At 37.8% G+C, this 27,084-nt stretch overlaps 1 protein-coding gene across 4 annotated transcripts in view; it reads left to right on the top strand.

Moving 5' to 3' along the window:
- Rictor (RPTOR independent companion of MTOR complex 2) overlaps window positions 1-27,084 on the top strand; it is a 114,331-nt gene that overhangs the window by 66,495 nt on the left and 20,752 nt on the right. For all 4 annotated transcript variants that reach the window (XM_055601055.1, XM_055601053.1, XM_055601054.1 and 1 more), the window contains exons 9-27: window positions 3,372-3,439; window positions 3,988-4,055; window positions 8,067-8,149; window positions 9,336-9,423; window positions 9,866-9,956; window positions 10,049-10,115; window positions 10,241-10,321; window positions 12,205-12,305; window positions 14,479-14,644; window positions 15,205-15,306; window positions 15,431-15,477; window positions 16,642-16,777; window positions 17,345-17,544; window positions 17,927-18,053; window positions 18,556-18,720; window positions 18,875-18,951; window positions 19,826-19,904; window positions 25,332-25,441; window positions 25,842-25,929. In XM_055601055.1, the coding sequence (XP_055457030.1) occupies window positions 3,372-3,439; window positions 3,988-4,055; window positions 8,067-8,149; window positions 9,336-9,423; window positions 9,866-9,956; window positions 10,049-10,115; window positions 10,241-10,321; window positions 12,205-12,305; window positions 14,479-14,644; window positions 15,205-15,306; window positions 15,431-15,477; window positions 16,642-16,777; window positions 17,345-17,544; window positions 17,927-18,053; window positions 18,556-18,720; window positions 18,875-18,951; window positions 19,826-19,904; window positions 25,332-25,441; window positions 25,842-25,929 (1,944 nt within the window). The remainder of the gene's footprint in view (window positions 1-3,371; window positions 3,440-3,987; window positions 4,056-8,066; window positions 8,150-9,335; window positions 9,424-9,865; window positions 9,957-10,048; window positions 10,116-10,240; window positions 10,322-12,204; window positions 12,306-14,478; window positions 14,645-15,204; window positions 15,307-15,430; window positions 15,478-16,641; window positions 16,778-17,344; window positions 17,545-17,926; window positions 18,054-18,555; window positions 18,721-18,874; window positions 18,952-19,825; window positions 19,905-25,331; window positions 25,442-25,841; window positions 25,930-27,084) is intronic.

Genomic DNA, 27,084 nt, shown 5'->3' with positions numbered 1-27,084 from the left:
TGTGTGTGTGTGTGTGTGTGTGTGTGTGTGTGTGTGTGTGTGTGTGTTGGGTCTTATGTTTTCTGGGCTAGTCTCCAGATTGTAGGCTCGTACCTCACTCTACCATGTAGGTGGGATTATAGGCAGCACCAACAATCTTGGCATTAGGACTATTTTTAAGAACATTGCAGATCCTACAGTTTTCATCAGACTCTTATTACTAACAAATGTAATAAGCACAGTAGTTTTTTAGTGATTTTTTTAACGCATTGTTTATTAGATTCCTGTGCCAGCAGAATTCTTAGCTTTAATTTTTATCAAGTAGAATAATTAATATTAAAACTGAAGATTTTTTATATGAAAAGTCAAGAGATAGGAAAAGAAGGTAGGCACATAGGCTTTTTTATTCCTGTACGTTATAAGGCAAACTAGCAACTCTTTATGTAAATGAAAATAACCTGCAAAGACTATGGTAGATTTTTAAATAAACTACAGTATTATGTGCTTACAGCCATAAACATCTCTCTCTTTTAAGGTGTTACCCCAGTGGCACCAAAGCCTGAGAGGAGGGTAGACTTTAGGCTGTACAGGTTCTGTTTGCGTGCTGGGGGTGTAGCTCATTGCGGAGAGCACCAGCGTAGTATACTAGAGTAGGTATCAATTCATCCTGTGGCCTTGCTGACTTCATGGCTTTAGGTAAGTCTCCTTTAGACTTAGATTTTTCATAGGTAAAGTGAAGGTCATGGTTTTCAAAGTTAGAATTATTTTGAAAGTTAAATGCTCTAATAACAACTCTTCTTCCCTCCCCCTCCCCCACCTCCCTGCCTTGATTATTTTTTGAGACAAGGTATCCTGGCTGTCCTGGATTTGCTTTGTAGACCGGGCTGGCCATGAACTCACAGCAATCTACCTGCCTCTGCCTCCCTAGTGCTAGGATTAAAGGCATGCATTACCACACCTGGCCTAACAGATCTTAACAATAGTAACTGCAGTACTTGGCAACCATACAAGCTAACTCGTAGTTACATGCATTTCCCCTCTATTCTACTCTACCTAAAAATGTGTTGCATAATTCTTCACGTTTAATAAATACTGGCTTCCTTGGCTGTTTATAACTGTCTTCATCATTATATCTTCATTGTGGAATCAGTTAAGAGAATGTAATTTTTTATTACACCATACCAGTTTGTTTTCATTCTAAATGAATACCTTTTCTTTTCCATAAAGAACTGTTTGTGGTGTGTTTATCTCTGCTGCCAGACATCACCTTCCTTCTGCTAAAAATAGATGTGTGATAAAGATTTGTGTCTCGATTTTTATTTTACCCTGGTATTCATTTGTAGTGAATTTATACAAGTCATTGTGTAACTGCTTACTCTCCCCCCCCCCCCACAATTTACTGCTAGGGGTGTGTTATAGGGAAAACTCAAAAGTTCCCTTATGATTAGAAAAATTGAGAGCTTTTTTTTTTGGGGGGGGGGTAGTGCTAAAATAACAAACTGGATACTTTTTAACTAATCTCTTTGACATTTACCAGGTTCTTAAAGTTGTCTAAATGGATAAAGGTCTCAGTTTAAACATACAAAACATAGTATTTAAAATTCTTGGCATGGTGGGTACCTTTTAATCCTAGCACTTGGGAGGCAGAGACAGGCATATCTCTCTGAGTTCAAGACCATGCTGGTCTATATAGTTAATTCCTTTGCAACATAGTGAGACATCAGTGGACTAGGGGAGGAGCATAGAGGGAGAAGAGGAAGGAAGGGTGAGGGTAGAAGGAGATGTGGGAGGGGACTCAGCTGGATTACAATTTGAATAAATTGTAATAAATGATAATAATAAAAAAATTAAAAAAAAAAAGAAATTTGGGACTAGAAAGATGGCTTAGTGGTTAAGGCCAGTCTCTGAGCGTCCAGAGTACCCCAGTTTGAATCCCAGCACCACCCATGTCAGACAGCTCACAGTCTCCTCTAACTCCAGCTCCAGGGATATCCACCTCTTCTAGTCTCTCTGGACACCTACACCATGTGCATTTAATACACATAATTTAAAATAATAAAAGGAAATCTTATTAAAAGTCTTATTCTCACTGTTAAGGAGGCAGAAACCATCCAAGTTGTATTTAAAAACACTGGCAGAACATACTAGGATATCAGAACAGACAGGTATACTCAGTGTTACTATAACTATATTGGAACTTCTGTCTGACACAGTCATTGCAATCAAATGGATACCTGCTTTTATTTACCTTCATAGAAGAGAGATGAATCACTTCTGGTGGAAGATAACATTTTGTAAAATGACTGTCAGACTTTCGGTGAGAAATTTCTAGTCGTGGGCTGGCTAGTGGGTTTGGTGTATACAGTGCTTGGTGTAAGCACAAAGATCCGAGTTGGCATCTCCAGCACCCACATGAACAAATGGGGTATGGTGAAATGTTCAGAACAAGACAGACTGATCCTGGCGGCTCATTGGACGCCTTCAATCTAACCTCCACATTTGTCTCTAGGTTCATTGAGAGGCTGTCTCAGAAAGTGAAGGAAAGTGCTTGTACAGGCAAATCAGCCCCCAACACACATGTGCACACATATGATTCTGTTCATGCAAAAAGACATGACCATAGCTATAAGTGAAAATATGAAGAATTTTACTATATAAGTAGACATACAAAATGAATAATGGAATTTCTAAAAAAGTATATCTAGAATTCAGAATTCTATGAAATTAAAATGTCATTGTGGATAAGGAGCTACCACTGAAAGAAGAGTCAATAAAAAGGACCAGAATAAATTACAGATGGGGGTGAGGAGCACACAGGACACAGCACACGGAAGAAAGCAGCTTTAGTCCTTGGAAATAAGAGATTAGCAAAAATCTAGAGAAACAATGGCTAAATTTTAGTTTTTAGATTTAACTATATTTTGCAAAGAATAAGAACGTAAAATAAGTTGTTAGGCACTCCATTATAAGAATTCTAAATCCAGATCACTTAATTCTTAAGAACAACTTGAAAAGAAAAAAAAAAAAAAAAAAACAGGAAGACACAACTTTTAAAAAACCAGGTCTGACAGTTGATTTCCCAGCAGAAGAAATGGAATCCAGGTATAATTTTTAGAGATCATAGTGAATGCTGAAGGAAGATGGCTGTCAACCCAGTCCAGAAATACCTTTATGCCTGTGTCTGCTTTGTTTTAGATGCACATTATACCTGAATTTATGAATTAAAAATTTAGTTTGTATTTAAAATCATGTATTCTCTAAATGATTTTGAAGAACAAATATGTCAAACAGTCAATCTACTTAAAGATACATAAATGAAATTAATTTTGTGTTACAGAAAGAATGCTTTTATAATAAAAATTCTTTGTGTTTCTCTTTATTTTTCTTATTAGCGAATTTTAGCACCCTATACTGATTTCCACTACAGACACAGTCCAGATACAGCTGAAGGACAGCTCAAGTAAGCACCATGAATTCCTGTCAGGGTGGGGGTAATCTGTGTGCTTACAGTACTCGCTGTTCACACTGTACAGAGCCCATTTCGTGGCTTTCACTGTGCATCTCTCTCAGTTACGTAGTGCAAATTCAAAGAAAGTTTTGAGAAATTTAAAAGTTAATTTGTGATTTTCTAACCAATATGTTATTGGATTTCTGTTCTTTTTATTTTTGCTTTAGAATGTTATCCCTGGCTAGCCAGGAACCTGCTCAGTAGCCCAGTCTGACCTTGAGCCTATAGCCACTCTCCTGTCTCTTTCTCTTTAGCGCTGAGATTGTAGGTGTGCACTCAAACCTGGCTTATAGTGTCAGTTTAAAATTGAAGATCAGTTTATAATAAAAGCCTAATAATTTTATTTAAAGTAGATCTGGTTTTTTCAAAATATCTTGTTTTGATTTCAAATGTAAATACTTAACGTTGATGATAGATTTTTTTCTGGTATATTATCAGCAAAAACTCATTTCAGTTTAAATTTGTGTCTTTACGAATTTCCCACTCCCACTCTGCAACAGAGAAGACAGAGAAGCACGATTTCTAGCCAGTAAAATGGGAATCATTGCGACATTCCGCTCATGGGCAGGTATGTTCTGTATATTGCTAAGTGACATAAAAACTAAACCTTACTTGGTTTTTCAAGTGTTTAATTGTTGTAGCATCTAATTTAAATACAAATGTAGTTTTCCGTTATGGTATTATAACCAAGGAGATTTACACAAAATTACTAATAGACAGTGAAGAAAATGTATAGTAAGTAGAATACTGTATTCTGTATATACATAATCATTACATTTGCAAGTCAACTGTGCTAAAAACCTGGACTTTTTTTTTCTTCACAATTTATTCATTATATATCCTGATTGAAGGCCCCTCCCTCAACTTCCTCAGTCCCACCCTTCCTCCCACTTCCCTTCTTCCCCTTCCCCTAGTCCACTGAAAGGGGGAGTTCTCTACTATTGCCATCTGCCTATAGCATGGTTAAGTCTCATCAGGACTTCTTGGATCCTCTTCCTCTGTAGTCTGGCAAGGCTGCATCATCAGGGGTGAGTGATCAGAGAGTAGTCAGCTCAGTTCAGGATAGAGGCAGCCCCTGCTCCCCTCACTCAGAGATCCACATGGAGACTGAGCTGCCAATTGGCCACATCTGAGCAGGGGTTCTAGATCCTCTCCATGCATGGTGTTCTGTTGGCACATCAGTCTCTGCAGGACCCCCTGGGCTCAGATCTTTCAGTTTTGTTGGTCTCCTTGTGGGGCTCCTGTCATCCCCCCTCCTCATGTGCCTCTAATCCCACCCCTCTCTTCCTCTATAAGACTCCCTGAGCTCTACCCAAAGTTTGGCTGTGAGTCTCAGCATCTGCCCTGATCCCCTCTTGGGTGAATACTTTCAGAGGACCCTCCATCATAAGCTCCCATCTTGTTTCCTCTCTTCCACTGCTTCTGGAGTCTATCCCGTTTGCCATTCTGAATGAGATTTAAGCATCCTCCCTACGGTCCTCCTTAGTGTTTAGCTTCTTTAGGTCTGTAGATGGCTAAAATCCCCTTATAAGTGAGTATATACCATGTTTGTCTTTCTGTTTCTGGGTTACCTCACTCAGGATGATCCATTCATTTACCTGCAAATTTCATAATTTCCTTGTTTTTAATTGCTGAGTAGTATTTCATTGTGTAGATGTACCACAACTTCTGTATCCATTCCTCTGTTGAGGGACATCTAGGTTGTTTCCAGATTCTGGCTATTCCAAATAAAGCTGCTATGAACATAGTTGAGCAAATGTCCCTAATGAATGGTGGAGCATCTTTTGGGTATATGTCCAGGAATGATAGAGCTGGATCTTGAAAACCTGGACATTTTAAGAAAAATCCAGCATGATCTACCATTCTTCCCCTAAGACTTCCAAAGTAAAAGGTAAAACTTGTAGCTTTTATGTATTGCTGAAGCTTGTTTCTTAAAAATGGTGGTGTGATGGCGTAAATAGTATGTTAAGCAGGGGGTTAGGAGTCTCAGACTTCTTTGTAATTTTTTTTTTAATTTAGTTTATTTGTTTTGCACCCAGGGCTTTATGCATGATAAGCCAGAGCTTACTCTGAAGCCATGTATCCAGCTCACCAGATTTCCTAAGTATAGGGATTATACATGCTTCATCTTTCTGTGGAGTAAATACTGAGTTTCATGCTATTACTGCAGAGAGAGCTTAGAAAGGAAGTTAGCCATAAGTAGAACAAAGAAACTTACTTAAACATAGCTGTGTACTTAAGTAAGCCTACCTTACACATATCCTTTCCATATAGGTACTTATCCTAGAATGTTCTAGTATGCTTCCTCTGCCCTTTTGGTACCGCAGTAAAAGCCCTGCCCTGCCTATTTCACTTACCTTCATGTACAACTGAAAGGTTATATGTGGACCTAAGAGTAAATATAACAGTTTGTATAGTTGTTGTAACTCATTTTCTGTTCCCGTTTGTGGAGTTGGAAGTGTTCAGGAACATGGCATCAGCATCATGTGTTGAGAAAGCTAGCCTGCTAGCTCCAATCTTTCCTTTCATAGTATTAGCTTGGGGATTTGTTACAATGCCTCATCTAGTCCTGGTCACCTCCCTGAGACCAACAGTGTGCATTTGGCCACCTTGTTTCTGACATACAATCATTGAGGTCCCCAAAGCTGAAAGTGTAGAGCTGTGCATCACTAACCCCCTTGTCTTCTAACATGGACACAACTTGGGTCATCCTGGCAAGTTCAACCACCTTTGCCCGTACTCCAAGATGAAAACACACTGCACCATGTTTTAACACCAAGATATCCTGACTGCTCCCTCTGCCTTTCTTATAGCCTCCACTTACTGTCGCTGTGTCTCTCGTGAAAGTGTACCTCATACACTGTTACTAACTCCTTTCTCCTGATACGTTGTATAGTGATTTGTGACTAGAAACTGTGAGATGCTTTCTATCCTCTACTAAACTAGAAAAAAAATAATAGCATTTCAATTAGAACCTTGAAAATACTGTTCTAACAGAAGTGGTTTCCTAAATAGTGTTTAGATTCTGTGGCACTATTTATGAATTACAGGCAGCTTTGCAGCGTTACTACCACAGGTGTCAAGTTCTACATAATTAAGAGAGCGGCAACTTCAGTAGCACAGATGTTTCCACAAGGGTCAAGAATCTTTTAACTGTGTTAGCACAGGGCATGATTGGTATCCTGTATCATAGCCTCTGATTTCTCACACTACTGTCAGATATCAAAGTTTAAGTAGTGCATTGCAGGGACTTGAGCACTTCGTTCTTCTTACTGTGATTAACTTGAATTTTGATTCTAAGTTCAAATAGAAATTATGGATTATTTGTATGGCACATAGCCATACAATTGATCATCCTTAATATGAAACCCAAAATGCTACAATATCTGAGGGTTTTTGAGTGGTGTCATAAATAGATTTTATATGTGACCTCATGTGACTCTTAACGCAAGAACATTGAATTTAGTCCTCAGGATATGTATATGTGAAACATAAATGAATTTATACTGGGTCCATATGTGAGTTGTCCCATGACATAAATGTAGGAATTCTGAAGTTGGAGAAAAAAAAACTCAGGATCTGAAACACATATCTAAGGATGTTTGAGCCATTGGAGTGGTGACAGGAGTTTCAGAGTCCTGTGTGATATTCAAAAACATTTTTCCTAGCATTTTAATACAAAGCATTTCAGAGGAAGAATTTTTAAAGCCATGTGGTGGTTAGCATGTACTCCCACTGTGTAGATTTTGTTGTCCATCTCCACTGTCAGTCTCTCTCTCTCTGGGTCATCATCATTCCAAGTTTCTAATGTACCATAAAGAAGCTTGCAGATGCCAGCATTGTTTAGTCCTGAAGGAGGTGCTCATGCACAATGTTTGTTGTTGCACTTTTGCTATTCGCTATGTTAGTGTAGTGTAATAGTCTTTCACTTACACAATTTGCATTTCATCATAATTAATAATATTGCACATCGTGTGCTTGCTTGTACCTGTTCACTTTTTGTTTTTTTGAGACATTTCTTTGTATAGCCTTGCCTATCCTAGACTTTGTAGACCAAGCTGACCTTGAACTCACAGCTGAGTGCTGGAACTAAAGGCTTGCACCACCAGGACCAGCTTATTTACATATTTTTTGTGACTTCAAATTTTAGTATTTTCAAAGTTCTATAACTTAAGCTCTCTGATAGGTGGATTTTATTTGTAATCTCTTATTTTCAATTGTGCATTTAGGAGATTTTAGAACTAAATTTGACAGTGCCATGCATTTTTTTCACTGTTGTCTAAGTATGATAGGGAAAATACCGTTGTTTTTCTCTTTCAGGTTTTTACTCCCCGAGAGGTATTCATTTATAGCCACCTTGGTATTCATATTAAATAGAAGTTGATAATAAATTTAGATGATTCGATTAATGGCAAATTTCAGTTACCAGGAAAATTCTGACACGTTGTGTTCTTTACTTATAGGATATCAGTTACAATAACCAAATGGTTTGACTTGGAAAAATCAGATGTTTTTTATTCTGACACATTATTGTAGAATTTCTTAGTGTAAATTTTGTTTTAACTTTTATCCTTCTTAGGTATTATTAATTTATGCAAACCTGGAAACTCTGGAATCCAGTCTCTAATTGGAGTACTTTGCATACCAAATATGGAAATAAGGGTAGGTAATAGTTACTTAATTCTTAGATGCCTGGACCTTTAAAAGTCGCATGAGTAGCTGAAGAGAGGGCTCATTAGTAAGCTTGTCTCCTGCTCTGGCAGTGGACTCAGGCCAAGCTCCCAGCACGTATGTCTTAGCTCACTGCAGTGTCAAGGGAATACAATGCCTCCAGTTTCTGTAGTCATCTGTACTTACATGAATGCAAATACAAACATGCACACAAATGCACAAGTTTTTCTAGTAATGATTTTAGGTGAAGTTTTTTTCTTCAATTTGGTAATTTTTAGTTTAGAGCGTTTTTTCAGTACGTGAATATTTAATAGTAATATATAAACTACTTAAAATACTGTTAGGAGTGACCATTTCATTAAAACTTGAGTTAAAATATAAATTAAATTATAGTTTATTAAAACAATGCAAGTAAAACAGAAGGCCATTCTTATATTGAAAGAGTCAAACATGGAAATACATTTACCAAAAGTAGTTGTTATATTTAATCTAATCATGTTTTGTAGTTTATATATATTTTCGATACCATGTTACCACATTTTTATCTTGAAGATGGTGGTTTTCATTAAAACTGTTACTTATGTGAGATAGCTTAGCTATATTTCTAAATTGTTATAATTAAGAAATTTATATTAAATAGCTAAACCAAACTGAATGGAGAAAAAAATACATTGAGTTTTTTTTCCTTAAATATTTTTGTTTTAATTTTGTTTCTCCTTTTTACTTTAAATGAACTGTACCTGTAATTGGAAAAACAGTTTGAAATCATTGACTAGTTGTTCCCTGCTTAAAGTGCAAAGTGAAAAGCACTAGGTCATGGAAAAGGGAGGGTATGCTTCTAAACTGAACAAAAGGAGCAGTTTTGTTGACTCTGGATGTGTTGAAAATCAAACCTTGGAATGTTGTTGGCAAGTAGTTTGCCACTGCGACACAGCACTGGCCATTAACTGACTTCTGTCCCGAACATGGAAAGAACTGAAATCTGTTTCCAAATTTGCACAATGGATATAAGGAAAGATTTTTAAAAATATTAAATGACATACATGGTAAATATTTATCCCTTCCCTAGTATAGTCATGATAGAATGTGCTCGCTATAGGTAATTTTGCTATTTTGTAAGCATCATCTTCTTAAAGACTTTTTTGTAGAAATAAGTGAACTGTATTTGTTGTTTCAGCGAGGTCTGCTTGAAGTGCTCTATGATATATTTCGTCTCCCTCTACCTGTTGTGACAGATGAGTTCATAGAAGCCCTGCTCAGTGTAGGTAAGTATGTTCTGAAGTGCACTGGAAGATGTTGCTTACATTTTTAAGTGACTCATGCAAACAAGTTACCACAAAGTGAAATGCAAATCAAACATTTTCTTTTCTTTCTGGTAATTAGAGGATTGTCTGATTCATAGTTAAAACTATGCATTTATGTAAACAATTGTGTTGGTGTAGCATGTGGGTGTATGGGTATACTTACTTCCTTATGCTTCTGTCATAGCACCCACACCACATGACAAGCATCTGCATTAGAGAGGCATTCCTCATGACAGGCCCAGGCAGTCACCCTTGCCAGTCGTGACACCATCTCTACCACTCCCCAAGTGGATTATTTTAGAAACCGCTTTGAAGTATTTTGTAGGCTCAATAGGTGACAGTCTGACATTCATCTGTTTCAGTACTGCGCAATCTGGTAACTACCTGATTTTAACTCTCGTAGATCCGGGAAGGTTCCAGGACAGTTGGAGGCTTTCAGATGGATTTGTGGCAGCTGAGGCAAAAACTATTCTTCCCCATCGTGCTAGATCCAGGTAGACTTCAGAGATAAAAATGACTGCCATTTATTACTTTTCCTTTTATGTTATGTGACACATTTAAATTGTTTCTGTGCTTTTATTTCCAGACCAGATCTCATGGACAATTATTTGGCACTGATACTCTCTGCATTTATTCGTAATGGGCTTTTAGAGGTAATATTTTCAAACCTTTATTTTATATTGTCTGTTCCTAAGATTCTTAGGAAAAACAGATCTGATGCAGGAATGTGTTCATACGCACTGCTGTGCAACAGTGATGCTTCTTCTTGCCTTCCTAGGGCTTGGTTGAAGTGATAACCAACAGTGACGACCACATCTCAGTTAGGGCGACCATCCTTTTAGGAGAGCTCTTACATATGGTAAGTAAAATGACTTTTGCTTATGCTGTTGGAACTTGTAAGATTTAAGTGATAAAACAGGTTAAGTGAGTGGTGTTGCTTTAGGATAGCTCAGACAATACGCTTTCACTTTACCAAAGCCTTTTCTACCTATTCCTGATAGAGATCTGTGTGTCTCTATATTAACTGCTTTTGTAAATGTAACAAGTGTGGGAAATACAAAATACTAAATGATGTATTTTTTTGAGCCGCTTATGAGGTAGGCATTTTGATCCTGTGAATCTTGATTTCACTCAGAAAGGCATTCTACTAAAGAAAGCAAGAAATAAAAAATGTAAAACCATGGATTTTATTTTAGTCTTCTAGGAATGTACTCCATTCATTGTAGTGACTTCTTGACCTTCATAAAGTTTTTTTGTAAAAATTATGAATATAGTTGTCTTTCCAGAATGTTAGTGATTTTTATAAACTGATAGTCTTAGGTTCACAGAATGAGACTTTGAGGATAGGTCTTTGGTAACTCCATGATTTTAAGACCTTTCTAATGACTGGAAACCAGCAGCCATGGAAGGTCTTTGACCTTTCTGTACTTAGTAAACTAAGGGAATTCTGCATTGTAGAAATTTATGCTTGTTTGTCACTACAAGTTGATAAAATACTAAATAAAAGTCACTTAAATCTTGTTTAGGAAGAATTAATTTTTGGCACATTTTTTCATACACATCAGTGGCTTGCTTTTGTTGGAACGAGGTGGCTTCCTTTTCCCCCCTTAAGTGTTTCTGGTTGGGCATTGGTGGCATGTGACTTTAATCTTAGTCCTAGCACTTAGGAAGCAGAGGCAAGTGGATCTCTGAGTTTGAGGACAGCCTGGTCTATGTAGTGAATGTTAGAACAGCCAGGGCTACATAATAGACACTGTCTCAAAAACCAAAACTCAGAATCCTTTCTCCTTCCCATCTCTTTTCTCCCAACATAGTCACTGAGCTGTGCGTGTGACATTAAGAATTAACAATATATAGAGTTTGTCTTTTTATCAATATCTTAGTCTCTTGTTCCAATTTCACTGAGCTGACCTGTAACGTCATTAAACAGTACTGCAAGTTCTCAGGTCAGATGAGCTGTGTGTTAGTTCTCAAGAAACCATTTCCTATAAAGACGCAGGTATTCCTTTCTTTTGTATGAAGGATTCTTTTGATAGAAATTTAATCTTTTTCCTCACGCCCAGGAATTCTGTGATTCTCATGAAAGATAAAAGCTGGCCAGATTAAAGGGTAGCGGTATTCACTACTTTTTAATAATATCTTCTATCTTTTATATTGAATAAATGTACTTATTGGTAGGAGGCTGGTTGAGTAGTGAAATTTTGCCTGGCATCAGGCAATTTAAGGATTGCTGCTCTGTGGGACCAGTGTGTTGTGAGAAGGGAGATACAGCGCAGCCTCAGTACTTTTCTCAAATACAGTGCCTTGCTACATAATTCTCCGGGTTACTTAAGTGAGTATGGTGCCTTTTAGAAGCTATATGTAATAATAACAGATATATGAAAATCTGTTTTATTAATTTTTGAAAAAAATAAAGTATATGGATATATCTATATATTCATATGTACAGTAGTGCCTTGGTGAATTGGGGGTCAGGGGCCAACTTTGGAAGAGTTGATTGTCTTTTTCAACTATGAAGGTCCTGGGATAAAACTCAGGCCCTCGTGTTTAGTGACAAATTCTCTGTTCTGCAGAGCCATCTCACTGGATCCAGCCTATTTTTCTTATTGAAATCCAGTGGGATTAAAAATTATAATTATGTGTAGACAGAAATGATTAGGTTAACTTCATACATACTATATTATGTCTGTAAATGACTGTATTTGTTTCTAAAAATCTCATAAAACATCATATTCCATATAGGCAAACACAATTCTTCCTCATTCGCATAGCCATCATTTGCACTGCTTGCCGACCCTTATGAATATGGCTGCGTCCTTTGATATTCCCAAAGAAAAGAGACTGTAAGTATTAGAACCTTAGCTAAGTGTGCTTGATATATTTACTGTCTACTTAGATAACTTTCTCTTTAAGCAGGGAGAGAAAACAAGCAGTATGGACAGGTTATGCTTGGAAATTCCCTTTGGAAACCTCCAGGAGGGAAAGTTACAGTTCTCAAAATAGTAATAATTTGCATTTGAGTCTATAAAGTGTTAGTAAATGGTAGATTTACGTTATTTTTTTTCATGTTTCTGAGCAAAGCTTTACTGTATGACTGAAATGGCAAGTTTTCTGTCATTGTTTTAATTTGTTTGCTTTCATGATCTGGAAAAAGTTATATATCTCAAACACATTTTCTTTCCCCTTGATAATGTAAGAGAAATGCAGTTCACTAGCTCTTTGGAACCATGAACTTTTCTTTAAAGTACACATTCTTCAAAAGTTTGTTTAACATTAGTAATACAAATGTTCACAGATGGGCCTAACTGTCAATAACAATTGCTCCTTTTAATTTTCCCAATAAATAGACTGGAGACAATATTGTTCAGCAGAGGCATTAGCAGAACATCATGGTTCCGGTTGGAGGCTTATAATATAATGTAGCTTTCAGTTTTATCCTAGTGAATGCTTTCTTAAAACCTGGTACTGTTCACATTCTGCTTCTTCGCCTATGACCCAGTGGATCCTGAGAGGGAGAAGTGAAGCAGAGTGGCCAGGAGTAGAAGACACCTCAGGCAACTGTGAGCTTGAACAGACTCTCAGGAGACAGGCTTCAGTGAGGCAGTTCATTTAATGGGGGAACAAAGCTACTTAAACCTTGGGTCTGGGTAGGGATATTTGGGATAAGTGTACATCATTGGCCAGGGCCAAGGTGCTAGGGTTGCTTCATTGGCACAAGGAGGAATTTCAAGTGCTTGCTGGACATAGCCTTACAAGGGCAGAGGACCTGTCTACGAGGCTGTGCGACTTCTGGGGGCAAAGGTGGGGTGACAGGGTTACATGGGTCAGGACACACATATGCAGGGCAAGGGGGAAAGATTTCTGGGGTTCGGACACACCTCAACCCCACTCTTGCTCCTAGCCAGCTTCTCCCAGGCCAATAGCTCCACTGCCCCACAACCTAGTAGTTTTAAACTCTGTCAAATTAAGGTCACAAATCTTAGAGATCATTAGGAATTAAAAATTATGCTTAAAATAACTGAAATAGTAGTACTCAATTTTTTTTCGTTTTTTATTTTCTAAGTTGTCTTTACTGATTATATATTTGCCAATCTAACTGCATCTTAAAGGTTTTAATTATCAGAGGCTCTAAAGTTGAGTGGGTTGCTGCTAAATTCTTGAATACTATAGTTTTACGTATAACAAAGAAGTAATTAAAAGAATTTTAAAAGATTCTAATTATGGTTATCAATACAGAAGATGGAGGCAATTCACTTGATACTAGGATCATTGAGTATATTGACGGACAGTGAAGTTTTATTCGAACTTCATGTAAACAAAAATCATATTTAACTAGAGTAAAGACTTACATATGAAGAACAAAACCTTTAAAACTTTAATAAGAAAACTGTGTTCTTGACTTTATGTAAATACGTGTTTGTGTATCTGTGATTGTGTAGAGGGGAGAGGAGGTGCACTTGGCATACATGGAGAAGCCAGAGATTGAAGTCAGATGTCTTCTATTTCTCTCCACCTCACTTTATGAGCACAGGAGCTCAACTCACCCTTCTGGTTAGGCTGGCTGAGCAGCCAATAGTTCTCAAACTTGAGACTCGGTAGACCTCACCTCAAACACTGGGATTACAGGTGCACACTGCGTTGCGAACATTTTATAGGTACTAGGCCATCAGGTACCTCTCATGCTGGCAAAGCACATGCCTTACCCACTCAGCTGTCTCCCTAGTGCTGCAGAAGGAATTGTCAAAACCCATACAAAAAGTGGACCTACCGTAGAAAAACCCATACACAAAACGGAACCATAGAAAAAAGACCAGGAAGTCAAAGCTTGAACCCAGAATAGGTTTCTTCAAAATCAGCAGTGTTGTTGATGTGTTGTCATTATGCTCCCGGGTTAACTAAATATTTCTCTTTGCTTGGTAATCTCCACTCTTGAATTATATAAGCTTAAGTAATTGCAGCCATTACTTGAGAAGTGTGATAGCGTTGCTACAGTATTGATTTTTCTTTCCTCATTAGGCGAGCCAGTGCGGCCCTGAACTGTTTAAAACGCTTCCATGAAATGAAGAAACGAGGACCTAAGCCTTATAGCCTTCATTTAGATCACATTATTCAGAAAGCAATTGCAACACACCAGAAACGGGATCAATATCTCCGAGTTCAGAAAGATATATTTGTTCTTAAGGTATTGACATGAAAAATGAACATAGTTTAATTTAGTTTTCCAATCTCAGCAGCTGTATTGTAGTGTAGTTGTCTGCGTGTTCAGTTTTATTCAGGCAGATAAGTTCACAAATGACTAGTTTTACCATGAAGAGGAATTCCTGGAGCTGGGTTTAGGTGTATGTTAGGGTAGAATGTGTTGCAGGCTAAGTGTGTGGAGACCAGAGAAAAACATTGTGCTGTTTCTCAGACAACACGTACCTGAGTTCTTTGTTTTTGCTTTTGAGACAGGGTCTGTCACTGACCAAACACAGTGGCTAGGCCCAGCCCAGCATTCTCCTTATGTCTTTCACAGTGCTGGGATAACAAATGTGTGTCATCAGTCTCAGCATGTGTAGTAGGTTCTGGGACTTGAACTCAAGTCCTTATTCTTGTAAGGCAAGTGCTTTATTAACTGAACCATCACTCACCCTAGTTTTTGTTTTGTTTTAATTAACTTTTTGAAAATAATTACTGAGGGCCAATTAGTTTTCTGATGTAAACATAGATTGCCTAATTGTCCTTATTATCTGGTGATTTTAGGATACAGAGGAAGCTCTTTTAATAAACCTTAGGGATAGTCAAGTCCTTCAACATAAAGAGAATCTTGAATGGAATTGGAATCTCATTGGGACCATTCTTAAGGTATGATAGAGTACTTCATATTTCATGGATATTGCCAAATGTCTTCATTTTTTTATTATTATTAAATTATACTTGTATGCTTAGGAATTGTCAAATGTACTTATATAACATTGTGTTTTCCTAGTGGCCAAATGTAAATCTGAGAAACTATAAAGATGAACAGTTGCACAGGTATGTAAATTTGAAGAACCGAAATTTATATTATGGCTAAAAGTAATCATTAATTTTTTAAAGGTGCATACATTTGATGTGCAGTCTTATAATCAGAATGCATCAGCTAATTTTTGTGTTACTTGTTCTGCTTCTAGCTTTGATCTTTATGATAAGTTATTTACTTTGGGGTAGTATTATCTATGTTGTGGTGCTAACCCTGACACAAGAATGGAATTAAGAAAGGTGTGTGTTTTTATTAGACCTCTTCTGATTATACCCAAATCATCCTCTGAGGGTTATCGCTTCTTCCTAAGTCTATAACCTCACTGTCTATAAAGCCTGTTGGCATCACAGCACACAGAGCACAGAAAGTATGTGTTCTCTCCTGGACCTGTGTGCTTTTACTTAAGTAATTGAGCAACCACTGTTAGCAATCTCCTTGGATGAGAAGGCCTTACAGAGTCTTAGAGAATCCCTTATCACTAACATTTCTTATGCTGTTGTTATATTTAATGATTTGTAACTTAGTGTTTATAACAGGTTTTGAGAAATATATGGAACAGACAAGTTATAGTGAAATTAAGAAGCATGGTACACTTGATATTCTTTTAGAATAAAAGAAGGCTTTCTTAATAAATTAGGTTTGTAACTCCTGCAGTAGCTACCTCTCCAGGTTACGTTGTAGTGCATGAAATTAAGCTTAACTGTAGTGAGCAAGTACACATCAGAAGTTACCAACGTATGTTCATACACTGAGTTAAATAGATGCCTGTAAAGGCTTCCTTTTGTCTCTACAGCATTACAGTCTACACATGTTCTCTCTGCTGTGTGGAGTTTTATGTTGTTGGGGGTGAGATGGGGGTTTTTTGTTTTGTTCCTTTCAGTATTTGAGACAATCTTGCTATGTAATCCAGGCTAGCCTGAAACCCATTTTGTGGCCTAACCTGGCTTTGAGCTACTGCTCTTTCTGCCTTTACTTCCTGAGTGCAGAGGACTTAAAACACGTGCTCCATGCCTGGCCACATCTGCACTGTCCCTACTAGGGCTTATTATAAAATTCTTACTCAACCATAAAGTGCTGTGAAATATACTAACATGCTTACTAAGTTTCCTAACCTATGCTCAAGATTCTTAATAATTGTTTAGTTTTCTACTTTATTACTAATTTCATCTTGATTTTAGGTTTGTGCGCAGACTTCTTTATTTTTACAAGCCCAGCAGTAAGCTGTATGCCAGTCTGGATTTGGACTTTGCCAAGTCCAAGCAGCTCACAGTTGTCGGTTGTCAATTTACAGAATTTCTTCTCGAGTCTGAAGAGGTAAGCCTTCCAAAGATGTTCACAGTGAGTATTTTTTGTTGATGCTGCCCCCCTCTCTTTCTCTCTCTCTCTTTCTGCTTTTTTGTTGTTGTGGTTTTTGTTTTGTTTGGTTTGGTTTGGTTTGGTTTGGTTTTTTTTAAGACCGATTATGCTGTGTAGCTGTGGCTGGCCTGGAATTTACTTAGTATGCCACACTGGCTTGGAGGCAATGATCTGTCTGCCTAGAGTGCTGGGATTAAAGTGTATGCCGCCATATCAGCCTTTATGGTTTACTTTCATTTCCTAGCTGTTATCAGCTCTGTTTGAAATATAACCTTAGACCTGTATTAGAATCCTGACTTAGTCCCTACTTACAGGTAGGAAATTTTAGGGAATTACCTGCCTTCTATGTAGCCTAATTTACTCTCAGGTAAGATGGGAAAATGGAAAATAAAGAGTATTTCCAGATGACTTTTTTTTCTTTAATTGAAAGGGATTAAAATTCATATTCAGTGATCCTGTCTGTTATTAGTGAGGTAACATCACTAAGTTTTTTTTATGGTTATTAAAGGTGATTTTTAATTACAGGATGGGCAGGGATACTTAGAAGATCTCGTGAAAGATATTGTTCAGTGGCTCAATGCTTCATCTGGGATGAAACCTGAAAGAAGTCTTCAGAATAATGGTTTACTGACCACCCTTAGTCAACACTACTTTTTATTTATTGGAACACTGTCTTGTCATCCCCATGGTGTCAAAATGCTGGAAAAATGCAGTGTCTTTCAGTGGTGAGCATTCTCCAATTCTGTTGCAGTGTAAACCTAAGCTTTAATTTTAATGAGTCCAGATACACAATATGCTTTTTAGTCTCATATACGTGTGTTTGGTAAATAATATTTATCAGAAATATTTGTTTATATAGGATTTTAAAAATGTATGTTGAATTATTTTCACATGCCCATCCCTTAAAATAGTAGTCATCCATGCTAATGGATTCATTAATGCATTTATTACATGACAGGTAACTGGTATATCTTAACAGATTGTCTGCTTTGAATGTGCATAATTTTTTACATCATATTTTTTGCATTGTATTTCAATAAAGCAGGCGAAAAACATTACTGAGTTAATAAATGAACACAGTAATTTATAATAATTCTTATTTTCTAGTCTCCTTAATCTTTGCTCCTTGAAAAACCAAGATCACCTGCTGAAGCTCACCGTTTCTAGCCTGGATTATAGCAGGGATGGGTTAGCTCGGGTCATTCTTTCAAAGATCCTCACAGCAGCTACTGACGTGAGTACAACACAGAAGACAAAGCTAACTTTATAACCAGTCCATTTCAATGCTTGGTAGATGGTAGACTGAGTCACAATAAAATTTAGGCTACTAAGCTTTAAACTAAGGTGGAAATTGAGTTAACCTTTAACTTTTAGTGTCTCTATGTATCTGGCAGGGGACATTCTTTGATCTCAAAGGTGCTTTTTCCAGGGTCCATCATACTCCACATATGTTGACCCCTGTGGTTTCCCTAAGTACAAGAAGTTTGATGAATAATTTATGATAGTTGGGGATTGCATTCACATGTTCTCTTCAGTAAACATTTCTAAATGCTAGTTGCTGAGGAATTCCATATAAATGTTAAAAGGATGAGGCTGCTAGTCAGAAGGAGTATGTTCATACGCGATACTAACTAACCCTCAATTCCTGTCCTTCTGGTCAGATAGAAGGGCGTTGGCAAAATGATAGCAGGTAGGCTCTCTATGATGACTTTTAATGTATTTCTTTATCTCTACAGGCCTGCAGGCTGTATGCAACAAAACATTTAAGGGTTTTATTGAGAGCTAATGTTGAATTCTTCAACAATTGGGGAATTGAGTTGCTTGTAACTCAGCTACATGATAAAAACAAAACAATTTCTTCTGAAGCTCTGGACATCCTTGATGAAGCTTGTGAAGACAAGGTAAAGTTGAGTTTTATTGTTCTGATAATGAAACACCACATTTTATTCAAATACTACATTTTAATTGACAGTATTCTAAAAGCACAGTGTGCACAGTGTTTTGGAGTAGAGAATATACTATCTTTACATAATTGTTAACTTGATCATCCTTTAGGCCAATCTGCATGCTCTTATTCAGATGAAACCAGCCTTATCCCACCTTGGAGACAAGGGCTTGCTTCTCCTTCTGAGGTAAGTATTAAGTACATTATCCTATGGTGATGTTCTATGTTGTGCCTCTTGGTCATGTGTGTTAGTCAGATCCAAATCTGACTAGGCAGTGTGAATTGACATTAAACTTCTGAACCATGACTATTTTAGAATTGAGCTGTTGCTTATTTTGTTTGTATGCTTGTGGTTAGTATTTGTCTTACACTTTTCATGAAGTTTTCCTTATTTTTATTGGGTTCAGTCTTTTTGCAAATATTGTGAAAGTTTATCTGCAATTGAAAAAAAGTGGGAAGTCAAGGACAGTTTTGTTACAGTTTAAAAGAAAAAAACCCAAGGCAGACAAACTCAGTTGCCCAGAGGAAGCCAGGGGAGGAGAAGAGGACAAAAGGCCATGCCCTTGGATGGCATGGAGGTCAGACGCATGGCAGACAAGCAGCCACATGGTGGGGAGGGAAGCTTTAGAGAAAGTAAGGAAGCCCAGAATATTGGAGGCCATCCCAACATTTTAAGGAAGATGTGCTTATTAAAGAGAAGGAAGAAGGGGAAGTTGGGCTTTTCTGAATTGGGTAGACATAAAAGCAGGGCTGTGGTCCTGAGACCCAGTGATGTATCTGGGCAAGGGCTGATCTGGCTTCTTGGAGCTTCTTGATCAGGTGTGGTGGTCAGGGTGTCCCTCCAGAATGCCTTTCCAAAAAAGGTTCCAAAACTGTCAGTGGTATTATTTTTATAACTGTCAGATGCAGTCTGATGGAAGTCCTTGTGTTTGAAATTTTAATAAATTATAGTTAACTTTTTTATTATAGATAAGGTCTGTTTGTTTATTAAGCATATTCTTTGTGTTATTTTTAGATAATTTTTTGGACTAGTGTTCACCTATGATTGTTGTAATTTACAGATTTCTCTCCATTCCAAAAGGATTTTCCTACCTGAATGAAAGAGGTTATGTAGCAAAACAATTGGAAAAATGGCATAAGGTAACTTCTTATTAGATAATAAGATTTAATTTGTATACTTTTTCTTCCTAGACATTTAGACCAGCCTGCTCTACATGAGACCCTATCTACAAAAACAAACAAAAAAACAAATAAACATTCATATGTAATCCTAAATTATATTAATTTTATATTGATGTGCATTATCTACTTTCTGTTATTTTTAATGTTACGTTTATGGATCTTTTTGATTTGTTTATGTTATGTGATCATACAAGTCATGGACATCAGGAGACAAGGTGTGGAAACTGGTCCTCTCCTTCCATCATGTAAATCTCAAGCTCAGACCATTTGGAAGAGGAGGAAGAAGGGGTCAGGAACATTTTTTTCTCACGTGGTATAATCATATGGGCTTGTTGGCTCAAACGTGTTGGTTCATAATGTTGAGTCTTTCTTGGGGGCTACTTTCATGGATTTGTCATTTATAGCTCCTGACAAGGGAAAGTGTTTCCCATCTTTTCTCTGCTTTATGCATCTCCTAGTATCTGTAGGTCCACACTTGAGATGAAGGAGTATGTTTCCTTGTTTTCCATCTGTCCTCTGCCTGCCTCTTTCATCTCCTAGTAGTACATGCCCACACTGGGATGGAGGAATGTGTCTCCTTGCCCTTCTACATCAATATTTTTGGACCAGATCATCAAGATAACCCTTATCAGAAACTCAGTACATTTGCTAGTATTTTTCAGTTTTTATTGGTAAGAGATCACTGACTATATATTCCTCCATCTGGTATAAGGATAGTAACTAATCCTGTAAAAAGTTCAAATACTTGTCTTACTGAATTTTATTGTTCTGACATTTTTTTTTTGACATATAACTGACTTTAATCTAGGGCATGACAGCAGGAAACAATGAATGAATGAATGAATGAATGAATGAATGAATGAATGAATGAATGAATGAAAGAAACAAACAAGCCAGCCAGTCGGGTGTGGTGGCGCAGGTCTTTAATCCCTGTACTCGGAAGCCAGAGGAAGCCAGATTATCTTGAGTTTTGGGCCAGCCTGGTCTACACAGTATGATGCTGTCTAGGGGGAAAATTTTTTTTTAAGTGTAATAGGTACAGCCCCTTTGCTGGAAGAGTCATTTCCTTAATCCAAGTGACCTGACACTGTCCCGCCACCTGAGGGGCTGGATCCAAACCTGGTAATCTCCAGGACCTGGCTGGTGGTCCAGGAGAGGAGCTGGGAGGATTCAGAGGCTCTATGCCAGCAGATGCCTGGTCCCCATGCTGCCCCATCCCTCTACAGAGCGGAGCCCAGGTTCTGGAGCAGCCAGGAGTGTCCCTTGTGCCTCTCCCACCTGGGAGGTGCAGGATGAGAGCTCCACACACATTCCCATCCTGTACCAGCAGTGCTTGTTTTGACATTTTTATTTGAAGCGAGTATAGTGATAATATTTAATTAAACCTTTGTTAATATTGTAGAGTAAATGTAAAACCTAATGACTAGGAAGAGCTTCCAGTATACTTGGAGGCCACTAAAAGTGACTGATGTTAAGTCTATTAGGTTAAAATGCAAACAGGTTTCTCCACCCTGTACTGTCTTCTCTGAAGAGGCTGTTCTTGTACAATTTGTTTTTCATGAACTTGAATGTTGTGTGTGTGTGTGTGTGTGTGTGTGTGTGTGTGTGTGTGTGTATGATTTAAAATACAAAGGAATTTTTGTGGTACATCTACACAATGGAATATTATTACTCAGCAATAAAAAACAAGGAAATCATGAAATTTGCAGGTAAATGGTGGGAACTGGAAAAGATCCTCCTGAGTTAGGTATCCCAGAAGCAGAAAGACACACATGGTATATACTCACTCGTAAGTGGATATTAGACATATAATATAGTATAAACATACTAAAATCTGTACACCTAAGGAAGCTAATCAAAAAGGAGGATTCTGGCTAAGATGCTCAATCCCCATTCAGAAAGGCAAAGGGGATGGACATCAGAAAAGGGAAAAGAGAGGGAACGGGACAGGAGCCTACCACAGAGGGTCTCTGAAAGATTCTTCTCTGCAGGGTACCAAAGCAGATCCTGAGATTCATAGCCAAACTTTGGGCAGAGTGTGGGGAATCTTATGAAAGAAGAAGGATATAGAAAGACCCGGAGGGGACAGGAGCTCCACAAGGAGAGCAACAGAACCAAAAAATCTGGGCACAGGGGTCTTTTCTGAGGCTGATACTCCAGCCAAAGACCACTCATGGAGAGGGCCTGGAACCCTTGCACAGATGTAGTCTATGGCATTTCAGTGTCCAAGTGTGTTCATAGTAATGGGGACAGGGACTGTCTGTGACAGGAACTGATTTGCCTGCTCTTTGATCATCTCCCCCTGAGGGGGGAGCAGCCTTACCAGGCCCCAGAGGAAGACAATACAGCCACTCCTGATGAGACCTGATAGACTAGGATCAGAGGGAAGGGGAGGAGGACCTCCCTTATCAGTGGACTGGGGGAGGAGCCCCAGTGGAGAAGAGGGAGGAAAAGTGGGATTGGGAGGGGGGGATGGAGCTACAGGGGAGATACAAAGTGAATAAACTATAATTGATAAAAAGAAAAAAATACAATGGATTCAGTTTGCAAATGTAAATAAAGCTGATTTTTAATTTAATAATTAAAGAATTTTCCAAAGCAGTATATTTAGATCTACCTCTTCTTTTAAACATTTAGTTACGTGTGTGTATGTTTTAAGCAGAGATATGTATGTACATACATAGAAACATACATACACGCCTACTCGCGCGCGCGCACACACACACACACACACACACACACACACACACACACATATGAATATGCTATGACTCCTTGCAGGAGTCATTTATATTCTTTTACCAATCTACAGATTGAACTGGTAGTCTGATTTGGCAGCAAGTATTTTCACCTGTTGAGCTATCTCACTGGCTACTACCTAATTATTTTAATCACTGTATAATTTTGCCAGTACTATTACTAACATATTTAGATTATGCCCAACACAACCTAGTTTTTAAATATTTGCTTAATACTATTCTTTGCTTGTAGGAGCCTGCACTGTGTTCATCACATCATTGTATTGACATTTACTATAAATGGAAAAAAAGCAAAGAGGAGAATCTAGAGTTTAAAACAGTTCATGAGAAAGGCTAACAGTTGTTTTAAATTTTTTCTTTTGCCTCATAATATGTGCAAGTGTTATTTTTCCAGAATTAACTAATGTTTTCACTTTTCTCTACATAATTTTGCAAATGTGGGGAACATAGGTGCAAAGCAATATATTCAAAAGGAATGGATAAAAAATAAATAGTATGTGATAACTAAAAAAATACTATTATCTGGTTATGAAAAGATTTCTATTTCATAGTTCTGAAAGTATATAAATTAGATTAAGTTCTTAAAATGTAATTATTAAGACAAAAAGAAATTAGAATTTAATTGCTAGTATATACTGCTGAGTTGCCTTCCAAATTGGGTTTACCAAGTTTTGCTGACAGCTTGAAATGGAAAGCTTTTATAATAGAGATAGTATGGAAGACTCAGCCTAAAACATTAAGATAGAATTTTTTTCCAAGAGTACGTATGAAATAAATTTTGTTTTTGACCTGATTTAAATCAGTAAAATATTTCATTTAAAAATATTGAAATTGTTTCCCACTTCTTTTGTAAGATTCCCTGCACTTTACCCAAAGGTTGCCCATAAGTCTCAGCATCTGCATTGATAGTCTGCAGGGCAGAGTCTTTCAGAGGTCCTCTGTCAGGCTCCTGACTTGTTCCCTCTTTTCTTCCTCTTCTGATATCGATCCTCTTTGCCTTTCTGGATAGGAATTGAGTATTTTAGCAGGAGTCCTCCATCTTGATTAGTTTCTTTAGGTGTACAGATTTTAGTAGGTTTATCCTATATTATATGTTTATATGAGTGAGTATATACCGTGTACATCTTTCTGCTTCTGGGATAGCTCACTGGAGAGGACAGGAACTCCAAGGAGAGCAACAGAACCAAAAAATCTGTGCACAGGGGTCTTTCCTGAGACTGATACTCCAACCAAGGACTATGCATGCAGATAACCTAAGACCCCTGCACAGATGTAGCCCATGGCAGTTCAGTATCCAAGTGGGTTCCATTGTAATAGGAACAGGGACTGTCTCTGACATGAACTGATTGGCCTGCTCTTTAATTAGCTCCCCCTGAGGGGGAAGCAGCATTAGCAGGCCACAGAAGAAGACATTGCAGCCACTCCTGATGACACCTAATTCACTAGGGTCAAAGGAAGGAAAAGAAGACCTCCCCTATCAGTGAACTTGGGGAGGGGCATTCATGCAGAGGGTAGAGGAAGGGAGGGATGGGGAGGGGAGGAGGGAGGGAACCACAGGGGAGATACAAAGTGAATAAAGTGTAATTAATAAAGAATTTTAAAAAATTAAAAAATACTGATATTATAAATTCAGTTAATTTTCTTTTTAAAATTTATACTGAATATCTTCAGAGTTTAATGTTAAGAAGGCAACTTTTTAAATTAAATTTTTATTTTATATTAATTACAGTTTATTCACTTTGTATCCCAGCTGTAGCCCCCTCCCTCATGCTCTCCCAATTCCACCTTCCCTCCCTCATCTCCTCCTACGCCCCTTTCCAAGTCCATCTGACCCTAGCTTATCAGGTCTCATCAAGACTGGCTGCATTGTCTTCCTCTGCCACCTGGTTAGGCTGCTCCTTGGTCAGGGGGACAAGGTCAAAGAGCTAGCCACTGAGTTCATGTCAGAGACAATCCTTGTTCCCCTACTAGGGCACCCACTTGGATACTGAGTCTATGGGCTACATCTGAGCAGGGGTTCTAGATTATATCCATCAGTGGTCCTTGGTTGGAGTATCAGTCTCAGAAAAGACTCCTGTGCCCAGATATTTTGGTTCTGTTGCTCTCCTTGTGGAGCTCCTGTCCTCTCCAGGTCTTATTATCTCCCCTTCCTTCTTAAGTTTCCCTGCACTCTACCCAAAGTTTGTTTATGAGTCTTAGTATCTGCTTTGATACATTGTTGGGTAGAGTCTTTCAGAGGCCCTCTGTAGTAGGCTCCTGTCCTATTTCCTATTTTCTCCTTCTTCCAATGTCCGTCCTGTTTGCCTTTCTGAGTAAGGATTGATCATCTTAACCCAGGGTCCTCCTTCTAGTTCAGCAAGAAAGCAACTTTTTAATGGAAATGAGATTCATATACAACAGAAACAATTATTTGTTCACTTATTTGGAAAGAGAGAGAAGCTAAGCAGAACAGTTTTAGATGGGAGATGACATTTGCCTTCATGACTCATGCTTTTCCTTGTCCAAAAACTCATGAACATAGTTCTATTTTTTCATTTGTATGCCTTTAAGATTTGCTAAATATCTTAGATGATGTGGTGACAGTCATTACAAAAATATATAGAATTAAAACAACACTATCTTCTAGGAATATAATTCAAAGTATGTTGACTTGATTGAGGAACAACTTAATGAAGCACTAACTACATACAGGAAGCCTATTGATGGTGATAACTACGTTCGTCGAAGTAATCAAAGGTATGGTCCAGTTAGTGGATCTATGTACTACTACCTTAAATGCCAAATTTAAAATCAGCTTTATTAGAATATTTTTTTTTTTAATGGATTTGAGGACTTCTGTACTCTGAAACAGGAAAAATCGTGGCAGAGCAATCCCTGCTCCAAGTTTTCAATGGGATACATTGCATGTAAACATGCTTCGTCTGGGCACACTCCATGACCTCAACCCAGTCTGCTTTCTAGCTCCTGCTGTGTCACTGTTAAACTTGGAGACCTGAAAAATGACTAGTTTTTCAGAGCAATCCTCCTTGTTTCATACCTTTATAGTTTTGTTAGGAATTATATCCAGCTTATTAATAGTTATTTACTAAATTTTAAGTATACTATTAACTTCCTCAGTCATCTTTTATCTTACTAGATTACAGCGACCTCATGTCTATTTGCCAGTACACCTTTATGGACAATTGGTACACCACAAAACAGGCTGCCATTTACTGGAAGTACAGGTAAAAACATAATTTGCATTTTAAATTGTAAAAAGAGTAAAAGAAAAAAAATTTTTTTTAAGATTTTTTTTTTCAATATATATGTATGAGTGCTCTATCTACATGTCTACCTGCATGCCAGAGAGGGCATCAAATCACATTATAACGACTTGAGCTATCATGTCGTTAATGGGAACTGATCTTAGGACCTCTGGAAGAGCAGCCAGTGTTATTAACTGCTGAGCCATCTCTTTAACCCCTTAGAAGAATCTTAATAGTGTTGAAATAATTATCTTTGCCAAGGTTTCTCAAAATCTGTTTTGTAACTGACTTAGCCAGTGTATTGTTTGGTGTCATAATTGTATATTATGAGAAATCTAAACACTAATTTTAAGGCGATGCTTATTTTCTAATTAAAAGAAACCAGGTCCAGACAGGGGGCTCAGTGGGTACTAAGACACCTGTTGTCTAGCTTGATAATTCAGTTTGATCCCCAAGAGCCATGTTGTAGAAGGTAAGGTCCAACTTGTGTGGGTTTTCCTCTAACATCTACAAGTGTGCTGTGGTGCACGCACGCACACACACACACACACACACACACACACACACACAATATGTTTTAAAAAATGTATTTATGACTTAAAATACTAGGTACCAAGTACTTCAGTAAGTACTGCATATGTGAAAGAGTCACTGACTCATGAGACCTTGAGACAGGTGTGTTATCCCTTAGAGATTAGAAATTCAAGGCATGGAACTTTTGAATGGCTGGTTGGTTGTGCAGTGATGGTGTGAATCTTTTTTCATGACTTATTGAAGAAATTATAATCACATGTGAAAAACAACTCAGTTTCTTTTTTTCTTGCATTGGATGCTGAGCTGAATGTAATGAATATTAGTTAGTGACAAGTCCAGAACATGAGCTCAGAACCTGAGCACTAACGTGGCTCCTCAAAAAGCTGTCTGTCGGGGCTGGAGAGATGGCTCAGTAGTTAAGAGAAGAACACTGGCTGTTCTTCCAAAGGACCTGGATTAAATTCCCAGCACCCACATGGCAACTCACAACTGTTTGTAAAATTCCAGTTTCAGAAGTTCTAATGCCCTCACACATACAAGCAGGCAGAATACCGATACACATTTTTTTTTTAAGCTAAAAAAGTCACTGTGACTTCACTG

Source organism: Psammomys obesus, unplaced genomic scaffold, assembly GCF_907164565.1.
Source record: "Psammomys obesus unplaced genomic scaffold, mPsaObe1.curated_primary_1811, whole genome shotgun sequence".
NCBI classification, from domain to species: domain Eukaryota; kingdom Metazoa; phylum Chordata; class Mammalia; order Rodentia; family Muridae; genus Psammomys; species Psammomys obesus.
This window is presented reverse-complemented; position numbering and strand designations above follow the sequence as displayed.